Genomic DNA, 16136 nt, shown 5'->3' on the forward strand with positions numbered 1-16136 from the left:
TGTGGCTTTCTCTTTTTTAGCTAGCTCATTACCTTCCTATACCTTTTTTTGCAACTGGTTCCAGCAGCCTTTCAGTAGTGGAAGTAGATTTCTAGTTTGTGATTTAGTCTCTGCACAGGATTAGGGTAAGATAGGAAGTAGGATGCCCAAGTATGCTTCAGTCTTCTTAAGCAGTCCCTGCATCACCTTTACAGTGTTCTCTCACTTTCCATAACTGTGGAACATGGTTACGTTGTTCAGTGACCAATCACAGGGTGTGATGCTGAAAACTGAGATTGTTTTTGTAATATCAATACATAAATGATGTCCTATCCACCAAACATGGACATATTACTCACACATACAAATATTCACATCAGGAGCTGGGGAAGACTATTTGGCCACTCAAACCTGCTCTGCCTTTAATAGGATCACAGCTGATTGTAATCTGAATTCTGCAATCCCATCTCCCCACAGTAACTATTCACCCCTTGGATATCAAAATCTGATCAACCTCTTTTTGGAATTTTCTTCTCAAAGGAAGAGTCATTGAATATTTTAAAGAATATTTCAAATATTTACAATCTGCTGAGTGAAAAAAATCACAGAAATGTTGGAAATATTCAGTAGGATTTTCAAAGAGGAAACTGGGCGAGGTCAGCATATATGATTGAAGTTATTACCGGCAAGTGAACTGTGAAAATGTTTGTCTGAATGTAGCCCGGGTGGAGTAATGAAGCAGCTGGTCTGATAATCAGCAGGAAAACTATCAGAAGTTTAATAAAAGAAAGTGTGTGCTAATAAGAGGTGGCTCAGGGTACATGACATTTGATCGTACCTGAAGGACCATCTGGAGGAAACACTACCATTCCTATGGGCAATCTTTGCTTGGTTTCCTGGTGAAGTGATTTGAATGATTTACCTCAGTGCAGAGTCTGTGAGAATTTGCATGTTCAGATTTTAGTAAATGAGGTCAACTAATGATAACATTGGACAACGATTTTTTTCAAAAGGTTTGCTTCTTGAAAGAAAAATTGTGGATTTTGATAGACGACTTCAAGCTGAACAAAAAAATAATTTCAGATTTGCTGCATCATGTAGGAAATTGGAGAAACATTAAATTAACTTTTATAATCACATTATGATCCTGACACATCGCATTAGTTCAACAGATCTAAAAATGTTTTGCCACTGATCTTTGTTTGTACTCATCATCTGATGCCTCTCGTGTAAGTATCCAGCAATAGTCAGCCAGCACTGATGGATTCCAGTTGCCATGAAACCGCTTTTTCATGGTCACAATGTCCAAAATGCTCCAAAATCAGCAGGTGATTTTCGTTGTTATGTCGCAGACCAGCAGCAATACAAATTCACCAATACAGTTATTTTTAAAACAATATATTTATTAATAATTACTAATAATATAACATCTTACTTAAATCTACCCCAAGTGTGTGTGTGTGTGTGTGTGTGTGTGTGTGTGTGTGTATTACCCAAACCATTACATCTTAGCCACAATTCTGGAAACTCATTCCCAAAGTTCAGTCTTAGAAATCCTGTGTTGAAACTCAGATTTTTAAACTGATGCTCAGAAGTAATTATCAGACTGGTGAAAACTCACGAATCCTTCTCGAGTTGCTTCCAGAGAAATGTCCTTTCATAAGAATAGTTGTCACAACTCCCCTCTTCCTTGCATAGGGGAAACAAAATGTGTGCCTTCCACAATGCTTCCAAAACCCAGGCACAGGTCAGATGAAATGACCATCAAAATGGTCACGATCCAAATGCAGAAATAATTCTGCATCCTTTTCCCAGATATGGGTCCATCAAAATAACCATTCCAATGGTCATAGTGGTTCAATAATTTGTCACTAAATGAAACAGGAGTTTGTAATATTGATCAGCAGCCCAAAATCCATAAAACACACTCAGAAGTGTCAAAATGTCATTGTCCTGTGTAATACGTAATTTATCAATTACGGATTTGTGATTTACGTCATTTACTTTGTACAATGTACATATGCACCAAAATTCTTACTTGCTGCAGCCGAAGAGTTCTCTGCAGAAACCCAGCTCCAATAGTATACCTATACAACCAGACCATACAGTGTTGCTCTGGGCTATGGTGTTCACGTATGTGCACACCATGCACAGCACCTGATAATCACATACAGACATCAAGATATAATTTATGGTGATATATATTTTTGTTTAAAGTTAAAAATATAGATGCATACATTTTGGGGCGACGAACACGAAACTGTTCATCAGTTTCACAGCTTGTGGGAAGAAGGTATTTCCTAGCTTAACAGTCCTGATTTTAATGCTCCTGACCTTATTCTTGATGGTGGTGAGTCCAAATTACTGGGTGCTTCCTATGCAAAATTTTTAACTGCTGCAGCTGAATAGGTACTTTGAAAAAACAACTATAACACAACTAAAAGAAAACTACAGTGATATACTTAATTGAATTTAAAATTCTCACAGACTCTGCACTCAGGTAAATCATTCATATCACTTCTACTCCAACTAGGAAGCCTATTGCCCATAGAAATGGTAGTGTTTCCTCCAGATGGTCTTTCAGGTACATTAAATGTCATGTACCCTGAGCCACCTCTTGGTCACTGTTAATGAGTAAGGGAGGTTCAAGATCCTGATAGATGTTGGAAAGAAGCTGTTCTTGAAACCAGAGGTGCTGGTCTTCTGGCCGGATCCAATCCAAGAAATGCTCCAAGAAGGATCAGGACTTTGGATCCGCTCACTCTTGAGCAAGGGCAAGGAGAATCTGTGAGAAGCCCCGCCATCTCTTTCTGTTTCCCTGCATCGGCGATCCTGGGATCAGTACCAAAATAACAGGTCAGGATCTGGGAACGCTGAACAATCTTTCCATTTAAAAGAAAGGGTTCTACTAATATTTGCGCTTTAAGAAAAGGACAGTTCTTTTCCGGGAAACCATCACCTTTCATTCGTAAAATAATCCAGGAAGAAAATAAGTGAAATACAACGTATTGGACCGCAGGCAAACGAAAATGTTTGTTTTCCCAAAGAAATGGAACACTTTGCTGTGGACTTGAGACTTCCTGCTACTGTTTTCTTGCCAATTGACATGATGGTCCAAAAATGTTTTGAAATTACATCTGTTCCGCTGACAATGGGCACAGAGACTCATACATACAAAGAAACCAACAGGCAGCTGCGCTCGTATTTGAAACTGGCTATTAGGGAGGTTCAGCATTTCTCATCAGTGGAGAGCAGGGCTGTCGGGTGAGTAGAAACAATTGATTGGTCTTAATTTGCTGCATTGATAAGGATCGAAGGGTGTCTGTGAGCTGTTCAGTCTAAATGCTGAATGGATGGTGTGCGTTTTGGGATTTCGTTGCCTTTTCTATGAGTAAGTTATTCAATGCTAAGAGTTCGATCTGATGGAGCTGGAGGATCAGTGGTGGAAAGGACAAGTTGTCGCCGATATTCATCAGGCTCTTCGCATCAAGGTACATCTCTCTATTCAAGTTCCAGCGTGGGTACAAGTCGATTTAATCTTCCATGCCCAGGTCCGTTCATGCGTTCAGTGAGGGACGTGCGATATATCTGTCTACAAGATCATTTTAGAACGTCCGCAGGAGTTTCCAGAGCTCGAATCCGCCGAGTGTGGAGTTGATGTGATTTATTATTTTGTCCCCCTTTGTTTACATGGTAAAAGTAACTCTTCGACTTTAAAGGAATATCGCTGATTAAAATAAAGTTAGCTAACAGCAGCTGAGAACTCTTTACTTAGTTTGTACATGTATATTTCACACAATTGAATAAATCATCTATCAACTGCCTGAGTTGCCGATGTGCAAGATCTTCCAAGCAACAAAAACAAGTGTAGTCCTGCATTTCAGGAACAGGTTTAAACAATACAATAAATATGTTGGAAATATTCAACAGGTTAGAGCAACAGCGACCTCCAGTATTAGCTGCATGATTCGTGCTACTTAATCCATCCATTTCTGTTTCTGTTTATTTTAAACGTCTAATTTCCTTGGTATTTTATGCTTAAATTGAAAACTTTTAGTTATTTACTTTTACAAAAGAATGGATTCCAATGTTTCTTTTGTAAGTCAACTGAGTGAATAGGCATATATTTAACAACTAACATTTAAATCTAATTATTAAGAATTATTTTCACGAGGAACATTTTAATATTTACAAAAATGGTTACAAATACTTGGCAATGCAGAGTTCTAAAATGGCTTATAGCATTGGCGTTGCAGCTAGATTCTTACCTAATTACTTGGCGGGGGGGGGGGGGGGGGAAGAGAGAAATAGATTTGCATGTACTAAATACAGGAAATTCCACATTTATTGTATCTGAGCAAATCTTAACAATGCCCTTAAGATATTACTCCCCATGTCCCTATGGAGAAAAGAAAGCACAATCGATTCAAGATTCCTTTATTGCCATGTAATAAAAGAGGTGAAACATTACATGAAATTTGCTTTTCTCTGCTGTAAGACAGGCAGATTTGACATCAGCAGAAATTGGTGGGCACCTCTTACAGTTAGAGAAAGAGAAGCAAGAGTCACCCACAGCCTCTGCTGCCACACATTCTCCAACGCAAGCTCCAGATCCAAACCTCTGATGTGATCAGGAAGCCTTCAGCACTCTTGGCACCCTCTTGTGTTCTGGTTCCAATACCTGATGTGCTTTCAGCCAGTCTCCCGCAGTCTGCACCCTGATGTAAGTCCTTTGACTGCAGTCTGCATGGGATCTTCATCTACAAAGTGCTTCATTGGTCTGCCTCTGTGATCACTGACCTGGAGGCTTGTCTTCCTTGCTTCTCCTTCTCAAACAGAGGGTAGTCTTCCCATTTTCCAGTGCCCGCAGCAATCCTCTGCTTTCCTGGAGTTTATAAGCCCCTTGAGTCTGTAACCAATCATGGGTGATGCCACCCTAAACCCAGACCCTGCAGTTGCAGAATTTAAAATTAAACCACTGCCTGCATCTTTTACAGACTGTTTAAATCCTGGTAGTTGAGCAGTAGTGTCGTGTCTCCTCTCCTTGCTCTTTGTGGGTCCACGCCAGCAGCAGTGCAGCTGTTCAGGCAGCTCGGGTAGCACCACAATTTTTTTTTCTTTTAGGAAAACTTATTTACTTGATGATGATTTAATGTAAGCTGCGTCAGTATTACCCTATTGCTGGTTATGGTGCTATCACCTACTACTCTCTAAACAGAAAATCCATTAAAATCTATTGCCACAGTCTGATGTGAATGGCTCACAAATTTGCTCTGTACCTAAGCAAACCAGAAAATGAAAAATGATAATGTTGCCTGGTCTTGAAAATCTGAGTTACAGGGAAAAGTTAAACAGGTTAGTACTTTATTCCCTGGAGCACAGAAGAATGAGGGGGAGTCTTGTTAAAGGTATACAAAATCATGATGGGTATGGATGAGTAAATGCAAACACGCTTATTCCACTAAGGTTAGTTCATTTTTTTTAAAAACTAGAGGACGTGGGTTAAGGGTGAAAGGGGCTCTAAGGAATTACTTCAGGTCGTATGTGAGTGGGGGGGAAAGAAAGGTTGAGAACCACTGAATTGTTTAATTTGGATTCCACCTCCTGCATGTTTGATTTTAGACTTAGGAAATCAAAGGCATTCACAAAAACGACTTGGTAGGTAATTGGGGGGAAAATGTGCGGACAAAGACGCGGAATGGACCTTAACTGATTCTCCTCCAGAAGTTAATTTTGTTAAAATGAACTACTGGGCTGACATTTTTAATATTACAGATTTAGTTATATTTGTTACACATAGCATTGTCAGTATTTTCTCCAGCTATCAAATAATTTTCTCTTTTTTGAAAGCAGGGGACATTATGCTGCCCTTTCTATGCTCTAATGAAGTGTTTTTCCCCGACTGACTTTCTTACCCAAAGACCAAGATGGATGTTGGCAGACCCTAATAGTCTGCTTAAGAGGTCTGTACTTGAATATGAATTTTCTACAGATTGCTCAAGATGGAGAGTGCCATGGTCATACAAAATTCCAAACTTGTTTTTTCAAGTCTTTCCAATTATTTTCTGGATTGGTAATTGTCCATTGTGAACATACAGAAATCATTTGGAGCCATATTTTAATTTGCCCAGGCAGACTCAGTTTGACTCCCCCATTTTTTCCATGCCCTAAAGTATTCTCAGCTGGTTCGAGTAGCAAATCAGAACCATGAAATAATTACAAAAACTGTGAAGAAAGGTAATTGCTAATTGATATAACTAGATGACCTCAAATATGCAACTGTTTCTTGTTAAGCAAATCATGCACTTTAAAGTTGTTGGACTTGAAGTTATTTTCTTACTATTCTAATTTCATTTTATCAGGAGCTAAAACTACTGCCCTATAAGAGTCGTTCTCCTCAGCTGAATGTCCGGCGATATTTTGCAGATCTTCTTGCAATTATCAGCAATCATTTTCATCTTTGTCCCACTGCTCGGCATTTGGCTGTTTACCTTCTAGATTTATTTATGGACCGCTATAATATTTCTGTGCAGCAGTTGCATTTGGTGGCGCTCTCCTGTCTACTTTTGGCAAGTAAGTATGATGTAATATGGTGATCCAAATAAATTATCAGAAATGCAAAATTCACTTATTTTGGGAGATCCATGTTTTTCAGTTTGAAAGAGGCCCTTTTAAAAAAATAAAATAAAAAATAGATGTATTATACTTCTGATTAATTTTTTTATAATCTAACATTTCAAAATCCTGCAGAAATGAGTTAAAATAATGCATGTTGTCAACAGTATCATCACTGACTGAAGTGGCACTTGTCCACTAATGCCCTACATGGGTTTTTCCAGGACCATGGCACAGCAGACCTCTGTCCAACTCAAGATATTTATTTGTATCACAAAATAACCATGCAATAACTATCTCTGTTTTTGCCTCACTCTGGGAATTCAGTTCCAAGAATGAATTCCAGAAGTGAGATGAGAGTGAATCCTCTTGATATCAAGGAAATACTTAACTAAATATTGACATTGTGGTTTTGTGGTTAAACTACATCAAAATGGCTGGAAGTATATCTCACACCTAGGAAGATGAGGGTGGTTGTTAGGAGGTCAATCATCCCAGTTTCAGGACATTGGTGCAGTCGTTTCTCAAGGCAGCCTCTTAAGGAAGGTCATTGAAGTTGACCATCTTCAGTGACCTTTTTTCCATCATTAAATCCTGAGGTAGGGACTATACAATTGTCAGTGAGGAAATTCTCATTTCCTCTCCCAACTCCTCAGCAAAACAAGTACTCCATGGTTGCATATCACAAGACTTGGATAACATTTGGGCATAAGCATATAATTGGCAAGAAACACAACTGTCACAAAAATGCCACGCAATGACAATATCCAACAAGAGTCTCAGTAATTATCCTTGATGTATGGTGTCATTGCATCGTTCAGTCTCCATCACCAATGTCTTGACTAAAGTTCAATTGGATGACCAATATTAACACTGACTACAACAACAGGTCAGGAACTGTATTCCACAACTTAAACAATGCGACTTATGACCATCTGTACATCCGACCAAAACTTTTTTGAAAAATAAAGAAAAATATTAAAATTGTGCTTTTACGGTGAAAGTAGGGGGTCTATCTATGAAAATAATGCCTAAGGCAGGGATGGCTAACCTCTCTCTTGAGCTGGCTGATGGCCAAACTCTCGAGAAGTGGCCTTGTTGTATTCAATAAACAATAACATGGATACAGGGCACTTCTGACGTACGTCCATTTTGAGATTCGACTGGTCAGTCAGGGCAGAACATGGACACAAGTTGAGGAGTACCTTTATACTGTCTTTTGTCACAACAAAGCCTTTTCACCATTTACAAGTCACAATTCTGGAGTTCTTAAAACTCTCAACTTGCCTTGGGATTCAACTCTCAACAAATTGAGAAGGTTCACCTCATCTATGACAAAGCAACCTTTTTGGTTAGTACCCTGTCAATTAACCTAAACATTCATTCTGGCTGAATTGTGTACTGTTCCAAAATGTATTGCAGTTACTACCCCAACAAAACCTTCCACTTGTAATCTCTACCATCAAGAAGGTCAAGGGCAGTGTGCACATGGGAACACTGACATCTATGGGTTCCCCTCTACTTTGCATGCATGGGAAATGTGCTGGTTTTAAATTCTGCAACTCTCTACCCAGCAGCATGGTGGGATACCTTCACAGAATGTTCGCAAAAGTGGCCCTCCAATTACCATTGCAGATGGTTATCAAAACAGGTCTTAGCCATGACATCAAGTTAATAAATATATATTTTAAAATTACATTTCAATGTCAATATGTAACGAATGGCCAAAATTGGCCTTTGAGGTAGACAAATGCACCTGCTAGGTGTCTATTCCAATTTTTGCCTCTAGTATGCGATATGAGCTTTGAAGTAGAATCATTTGGAGCTTGTTGACAGAAGTTGGAAACTGTAATCACAATTTGTAATAACTTTTGTCTATTAATGACAATCTTTTGTGGTTCTTTTGTCTTTATTTAAAATGCTTGACGTAGACATGATGTCCTGAATGAAATAACCAATTTTAGGAAGATGATCTCTCTGATGTGGCATTCCTCCTTGTTTGTTGTGGGACCCTATCCAGTTTTGTGCAGACTGTCCCACTAATAAATTGGTAAATTTAGTTCCCACTATATGAAATTGGAGCAGTGTGCATAAATTCCTTGCAGAGCCCTTTTGGCAACATTAAAGTAAAACTGTATTTTGCCACAAGTCCTCCATCAGTTGAGTGCCAGGAGTTTTTGGCCTGAAATTATTCTGTACCTGGGAATTATGATGTCCTAAATTGTGTTATTTGTTGCAGGATACCCTGCCTCTGGCCAGCTCTTGCAGCCATTGTATCTGTGTGGGTAGTCCCATTGAACTTCTGAATTATTGTGACCTAACAATGGTGTCCCCCTTTTTTCAGATGGTAATGGTGGAAGATTTGGTGGTGATAAACTCAATGAATATCAAATGAGGTTTTGGAACTTTTAGATTGTCATTGTCTGGTACTTTTGTGTCTGTCACTTTGAATTTAGTGTTACTAAACAGCAAATACAGCTTCACAAAAAAAGTCAAGTAGATTTAAAATTTTAGAATTGTTTATCTGATTATTCAGCTGGTAAACCTCATAAACATGACTAAGAAAACCTTGTTTTATTTAATCAGGCAAATTTGAGGAAAAAGAAGATCGTGTACCCAAACTTGAACAACTCAACAGCCTTCATTGCATGACTAGTGTGAATTTGGTGTTAAACAAGCAGACCTTATTGCACATGGAGCTCTTGTTACTGGAATCCTTTCAGTGGAACCTCTGCCTACCAACTGCTGCCCATTTTATTGATTACTACCTCTCCATTGCTGTGCATGAAACTGATCTTCATGATGGGTGGCCCATGTTTTACTTGGAGAAGACCAAATTGTACACCAAAAAGTACTCTGGCTACTTTCTAGAAGTTACTTTACAGGGTATTTATTGTTCATTCAAAGTTTTACTCACTCAAACACTTGCATATCAGCATATTTGAATAATTATGCAAATAACTGATCCTCAAAATTAGTTTGAGGAGGAATGCTTGATATTTCAGAATCTATGTAATCAAATAGAAATCTATTCTAGTATGGGGGGGGGGGGAGTTTGTTTCATCTATTTCCATTTTGTGCAATAAGGCCTCAGAGGTGGGTTACATCCAGGTAAATTTAGTTACTCACAAAAATGGAGTAACTCAGCAAGTTACTGCATCCCTATAATCAATGTTTCAGGCCTGAGCCTTTCTGCAAAGAATGAGCGAAAGATAGGCAGGTGCTTGAATAAAAAAGCTGGGGGATAAGGAAAGAAAAGGTAGGGAAAGGGGAAGAGGTCAACAGACAAAGGCCATAATGGAAGATTGAAGGGATGACAGTGGAGGAAAGCTGAGAATTGATTGGGGTAGTGGGTGGCTCTGAGTGCAGACCTGAAAGAATGGAGACAGAGGGATAGCTAGAGGAAAGGAGACATAGGAATATGGGAAGGGGTGAGATGGGAGAGATTGGAAGTTAGGGGCTGACGGAAACCAGAGAAGTCAATGTTAATGCCATCTGGTTGAAGGGTGCCCAGAGGGGATATGAGGTGTTGTTCCTCCAATCCTCTACATTGGAGAGACTGGACACAGACTGGGAGATTGCTTTGTTAAGCATATTCACTTTGTCTGCTGTAATAGGGGGGATCTCCCAGTGGTAATCCATTTTAATTTCCCACCCCACTCCCATGTTGACGTGTCTATCCAATATCATATGCACTGCCAGATTAAGACCACCTGCAAATTGTAGGAACGACACCTCATAATCCATCTGGGCACCCTCCAACCAGATTGCATTAACATTGAATTCTCCGATTTCTATTCAAAATTTTTTTTTCTCTCTCTCTCTCTCTTATTTCAGATTTCAAGAATCTGCACACTTTGCTTTGGTTTATCATATGTATCTAGGTAAAAATTGACAATGATGTAATTTTTGAATTATTAAATGCAGGTGCTTTCAATGGAGTTGATTATTTTCTATTTACAGATCATGGCTTTCTAAATTATTTCCCTTCAATAGTTGCTGCTGCTTGCATAGCAGCATCTCGAGCTGTGCTCAAACTCTCCCCATTATGGCCTGTCCGACTGTATTATCTTACTGCTTATGCATGGGAAACACTGTTACCCTGTGTTGAACAACTGTTGATGTAAGTTCCATTTTGTCTTTCAGCAATTGTTTAAAATTGCATTTGGTGCATTGACTGATGAGTTTTTCTTGTTTATTTTAGAGCTCATGACAGTGATGTAAATGAAGCTGGCAAACAGAAAAGTAATAGATCAGTTCTGCAAATGGGACACACCACTTTATCAACTCCTTCTTCAACTTCGTCCCAAACCTGGACTGAGGGCCACACTCCACCATACTTGCATCTACTGCAGTATTCCCAGCAGCAGCCACTTCTGCTGAATTGCCAGAGTACCTTTCCAACTGGGCAGACATCAAGATGTGCAATGCCACCACACCCTTCCAATATCCAAGCAAATCCTTCAGCTCCTAGATCCATCCAAACGAATGCTGCTGTGGCATTAACAACAAATGTGGATGTCAAATCTTCTATTGATATTCCTAACCAGAGCTACCAAGTCAACGGTCATCTAAACCTGAACAGCAATATGCTTTAAAAGCTAACTGCTTTATTCTAATTCAGTTATTAAAATACAGAACTAAATGAAAGATCATTTTTATTAATATAATTATGCTTTACAAAGGGCATTTTTCTACATTATGAAAAGTAACAATATCACTTTATTTTGTAAATGTGATTGTTGAGCACTAATAGTTACAAAATTTAAAAAAAAATGTCTACAGAAGTATTTGATGTTTAGCAATAAGTACTTCCATTAAAATATAACATTTATTTGATCTGGAAGAATTTTGAATAGAGCTGAAAGGCTGGCATTAACAGAATGTTAATTTGGGACACTTGGTGTTTTGCCTCCAAATGACCCTGATTTCAAACTGCCCTCCTGTACTTTACAAAAATAATGACCATTTCAATACCATCTTTTTCTGGTGTAATTATTCTTTCTGACATGATTATTAAATGTTAATGGACTGCTTGATTATATAGTTTTTAATAAATGTACTTTTTTGACACCTAAAGAGGGAAACCACTCAACAAGTTATACCTGCCTCATTAGCCGAACTGGATTGTGTTGTGTAATCACAGTCAAGGTTGTAAATAAAGTACAGCAAATGTAAGAATAATTTGTTCTACTTTTCTCTCCCATTTCAAATCTGATTGGCGGAATTGATGTTTAATTCCTTTTGTATTCCAGTTAAAGGAGAAACGTCCTTTTTTTTCTCCACAGGTAATTTTTTAAGATTTTAAAAACTTAAACGTTACTGTGTCTGCTTCACCTATCATGACCCAAAGTTTTAAAAAGTGAGATTAATTACATTCCATATTCTTTGACAACTCTTGTTTTCTGTGGATGATTCTGAAAATCTGTCTGCTAATGCTTAAACTTTAATGCTTTTTCTGTTCGAGGAGGAGTTAACGTGAAAGAATTAAAATATTGTTCAGTTAATGTTTCAAAGAGAAAACCATAATTTGCCAAAGATAGAAATAGTGATTAAAATGTAATCCTCTTTCTAGAATAGCATGTCAAGGGAATAAAGTAATTTTGTATGTTAGCATTACAAGAATTCCAGAATGGAGAACTTTAAGTGCTATACAGTTTTGATTTTTTTCTTCTTCTTGTCTATTCAAAATATTTATGACCAGAATATTTAGTCAGGAACTTCAAAGAATTAATTGGAAGAGGCTGTCTGAAGTCAAAGAAAGATGGGGAGAGTTTGGGTACCACATGCTCCTATTAGAGTTCAGGGGAAAACTGGCATGACTAGGGAACCCGAGATGAGAGATTTTGATGTTTTCAATAAAAAAGGAGGCAGAGATCAGTTATAGGCAGATCAAGTGAATTCTTTGGGTGGTACAGATGACATAGGAGTTCAGTCAAAAGGGAAATCAAGAGGGCAAAGAGAAGGAAAGAGATGGCTCAGGCATCCTAAGATATTCTACAGAACATTAAGGGCAAAAAAGGAATCATGAGAGAGTAGGGCCACTTAACAATTACTGTTGCCATCTATGCATTAAACAACAGGAAATGAGTGTGGTCTGAAACAAGAATTTCTCTGTATTTACTGTGGGGAGGAAACATGTGCAGGTTAGGAAACTTGAGGTAAATAGTGTTTTCTTGTAGGGAGACTATGTAACAAAAGAGGAAATGCTGGAGGCCTTAAAGTGCATAAAGGTAGATTAATTCCTGGGGTCTGATCAAGTGTTTCAATGTGAGAAGCAAGTACAGTAAATAAATTGCAGGAGCCCTGGGAGAGATAACTGCATCCATCATTGGGCAAGGTGAGGTGTTGGAAGACTGGAGTGTGGCTAATCTTGTGCCTTTTAGTTTTTTTAAAAAAAAAAGGCAGCAAGGACAAGTCAGGAAACTATAGGAAGCTGTCGGTGTTGGGCAAGTTACTGGAGGGAACTGGGAGTGGGATCTGCGTTCCTTTGAAAAGGAATTGGCAGTGTTTTATTTTGAAGATGTGACTTTGTTGAGGCAGAGTGATAGCTATTGCCTATATGGAGATTAGCAAGGCTCTTAAGGTTGCTTGTGGTCAGCTGGATAGGAAAGTTAGATCTTTTGATTATCCAGGGTGAGCTGGCCATTTACTTACAGAATTGGCTTGATGGTAAGACCAAGGGTGGAAGTGGAGGGTTGTTATTCAGACTGGGGCTCATGACCAGAGGTGGGCTGCATTGATCGATGCTGAGTCCACATGTTGTTTGTCATCGATATCCTATAAAATGGGTGCAGAGTAGGCCATTCAACCATTTGAGTATTCACCACTAATACAATAGAGCTGATCAACCTTTTTATTCCTGATTTCATACCTCCTGATCTCTTTTGCTATCAGGGTCACCTATAACTTGCTTTTAAATTTGTCTGATTTTCATACATTTTTGCTCTTGCATACATATTTTGTTGCAAAATATATTAATTAATGTTTGTAATTTTTAAACTGCTCATTTGTATTAGTTTCAATATTCAAAAAGTATACATATACAAACCAAATCTTTTCAAAATCCTGACTGATTTTCTGTGGAAATCTCTGCCCAAGGAAGGAGTAGATCAGTGGTTGTCAACCTTTTTCTTTCCACTCACATACCACTTTAAGTATTCCGTATGCCATAGATGCTCTGTGATTAGTAAGAGATTGCTTAAGGTGGAATGTGAATGGAAAGAAAAAGGGTGACAACCACTGTTTTAATCATAATTAATTGACTCATTATGTGCATGGTTTCATAACTCCAAAGGAAATGGGCCAATGACAATTTTTCTCAAGTAAAATATTTCAGCAACAATTGGGACTAAAGCAATGTTTCTCAACCTTACCATCCCACTCACATGCACCTTAAGTAGTATGTGAGTGGAAAGAAAAAGGTTGAGCAACACTGTTCTAAACAAACTTCTGTCACCTGTCCTGTCTCGATCGCTAATAGGTTATCCAGTATTGCTCTCTCTCTAGTTGGTACTTTTTATATATTGATTCAGAAAACCTTTTGAACACACTTGACAAACTCTTAAGCCATCAAGCCCTTGTACAATATGGGAGTCCTATCCAATAGGTGGAGTTTTAAAATTACCTGCTATCACAACTTCCTGTTTCCTGCAGCTGTCTACTATCTCCCTGAAGATTTGCTCCTCCAATTTGCTTTGGCTATTGGATGGTCTGCAAGACAACCACATTAATGTAGTCATACCTTTTCCATTCCTCAGCTCCACCCAAATAGCCTAAGTAAAAAAGCCCTCTAGTCTTTCCCAAGGGAAATTTTCCCAAAGGAGCAATCCCACTCCTTCCCCCTTCATCCCCTCCAACCCCCCCAACCCTGCTCTATCATATCTGAAACAAGGGAAGCCTGAGATATTGCATACTGCCAGTCCTGCACTCCTATAACCAAATTTCACTAATGACCACCTTGTCATGATTCCACATACCAAATCACGCCCTCAGCACATTTACAATGGTCCTTGCATTAAAATAGATGTTCCTGAGAACATTATTTCCACCAAGCAAACCCTTTGATTTCTGTCTTTATATGCAGTCCTATTATCATCATTTTCCTCTTCCACTCCACTATTTGCTTGATGGGCTCTAAGGTTCCCATCCCCCTACAAATTCTCTCCCTACCCTTTTCTTTCCCCCCCCCCCCCAAAAAAATCTCCCCCGAGAGCAGAACTAGCAAAGCTTCCCACAAGGATATTGGTCTCCCTCCAGTTCTGATGCAAACTGTCATGCCAGTACAGGTCCCACTTTCCCTGGGAGAGCCTAATGATCCAGAAATCTAAAGCCCTCTCTCTTGCACCATCTCTTTAGCACCTGTTTGTTCTATCAGGGGTGGCCAAACCACAGCTCGCGAGCCACATGCGGTTCATGGAAAATTCTAATATTCTAGAAATTTGGATCCCCCCTCGCCCGCCCGACTCGCACTGCCGGTCTCTCGCCTGCCCGACTCGCGCTGCTGGTCTTCTCCCTCTCGCCTGCCCGACTAATTTTCTAAGGTGGAAATCTGATCAAAATATCTAATTTTTTGGTTTACATTTTTTTTACATATTTGAGTCTGTGATTACTGAAATTAATACAAATTAACAGTTTTAAAACTACATGCATGAATACATGTTATTGCATTTAATATGCATTTCTTAAAATTTATATAATTTTTGTTACAAAATTGTGTATGTAACAATAAAAAGATATGTGTGAATTTTGTTCTCGGCTTTATCGTTTGTGGCTCTTACATTAAACAAGTTTGGCCATCCCTATTATATCATACTATTTCTAACCTCACTAGCATGTGGCACAGGTAGTAATCTTGAGATTACAATTCTGGAGGTCCCGTCCTTCAACTTCACACCTAACTCCCAGAATTCTCTTTGCAGAATCTTGTCACCAATCTTATCCATGCCATGGGCCCCTACATGGACCACAACATCTGGCTGCTCATGAGAAAGCCATGAATTTGATTTGAGATATCCCGGACCCTGACAGCTGGGAAGCAATGAGCCATCCAGTATTCTCGATTGTACAGAGAATAGTAGGTACCTGAAATGGGCTGCGAGAAGAGGTAGTGGAAGTAGATATGATAATGTTTGAGGTTTCTAGAGAGACAGATATTGAGATATGTCCTGTATCCTGTGCTAGCAGCAGAATTTTAGTTTAATTTGGGCAACTTATTCAATACATTGTGGACAGAAAGCCTATTGTTGCACAACATCTTCTGCATTTTCTATTTGGTAGCCTCTTCCCCTGAAAAAGGTTGAAAATGAGTGTTCTGTTTTGGGAGTCTGTTGCTAGTCATGTGACCAGAATGCCTGCCTGAAAGCAATTGGGTCTCAAGGGTGGGGATTATGGCCTGGTGAGCGGGCACTTGCATTAGCTCTCTTATCTTTCCAGTGAATTTGGAAGATTTTGCATTGGTAATTTTCCATCATCTTGCGGTGCCTGCTGTGGGTTTTTCAGGTCTCTGAAATACTTGTGATCATGCAGCCTACCTGATATAA

At 38.9% G+C, this 16136-nt stretch overlaps 2 protein-coding genes across 5 annotated transcripts in view; one reads left to right on the forward strand and one right to left on the reverse strand.

Annotated features, from left to right (window-relative positions):
• The window catches only part of LOC138744392 (cyclin-J-like), an 18464-nt gene extending 3675 nt beyond the window's left edge, over positions 1–14789 (forward strand). The window contains exons 2-5 of one of the 2 annotated variants that reach the window (XM_069900507.1): positions 6342–6552; positions 9181–9480; positions 10558–10717; positions 10799–14789. In XM_069900507.1, the coding sequence (XP_069756608.1) occupies positions 6342–6552; positions 9181–9480; positions 10558–10717; positions 10799–11192 (1065 nt within the window). In that variant the 3' untranslated portion in view covers positions 11193–14789. The remainder of the gene's footprint in view (positions 1–6341; positions 6553–9180; positions 9481–10557; positions 10718–10798) is intronic. The other variant, XM_069900508.1, reaches the window with a different exon arrangement.
• Positions 4483–16136, reverse strand: part of LOC138744384 (protein CC2D2B-like) — a 127610-nt gene continuing 115956 nt past the window's right edge. Inside the window, exons 38-40 of one of the 3 annotated variants that reach the window (XR_011345466.1) lie at positions 14222–14307; positions 13252–13374; positions 6614–6647 (exon numbers count right to left, since the gene is read on the reverse strand). Coding sequence is in view for 1 of the 3 variants with exons in the window: in XM_069900470.1 (XP_069756571.1) it covers positions 6540–6647 (108 nt within the window). In the remaining 2 variants the exon portion in view is untranslated. Of the gene's footprint in view, positions 6648–13251; positions 13375–14221; positions 14308–16136 lie in introns of all 3 variants that reach the window. The other 2 variants (XR_011345467.1, XM_069900470.1) reach the window with 2 other exon arrangements.

Source organism: Narcine bancroftii, chromosome 10, assembly GCF_036971445.1.
Source record: "Narcine bancroftii isolate sNarBan1 chromosome 10, sNarBan1.hap1, whole genome shotgun sequence".
Lineage (NCBI taxonomy): Eukaryota > Metazoa > Chordata > Chondrichthyes > Torpediniformes > Narcinidae > Narcine > Narcine bancroftii.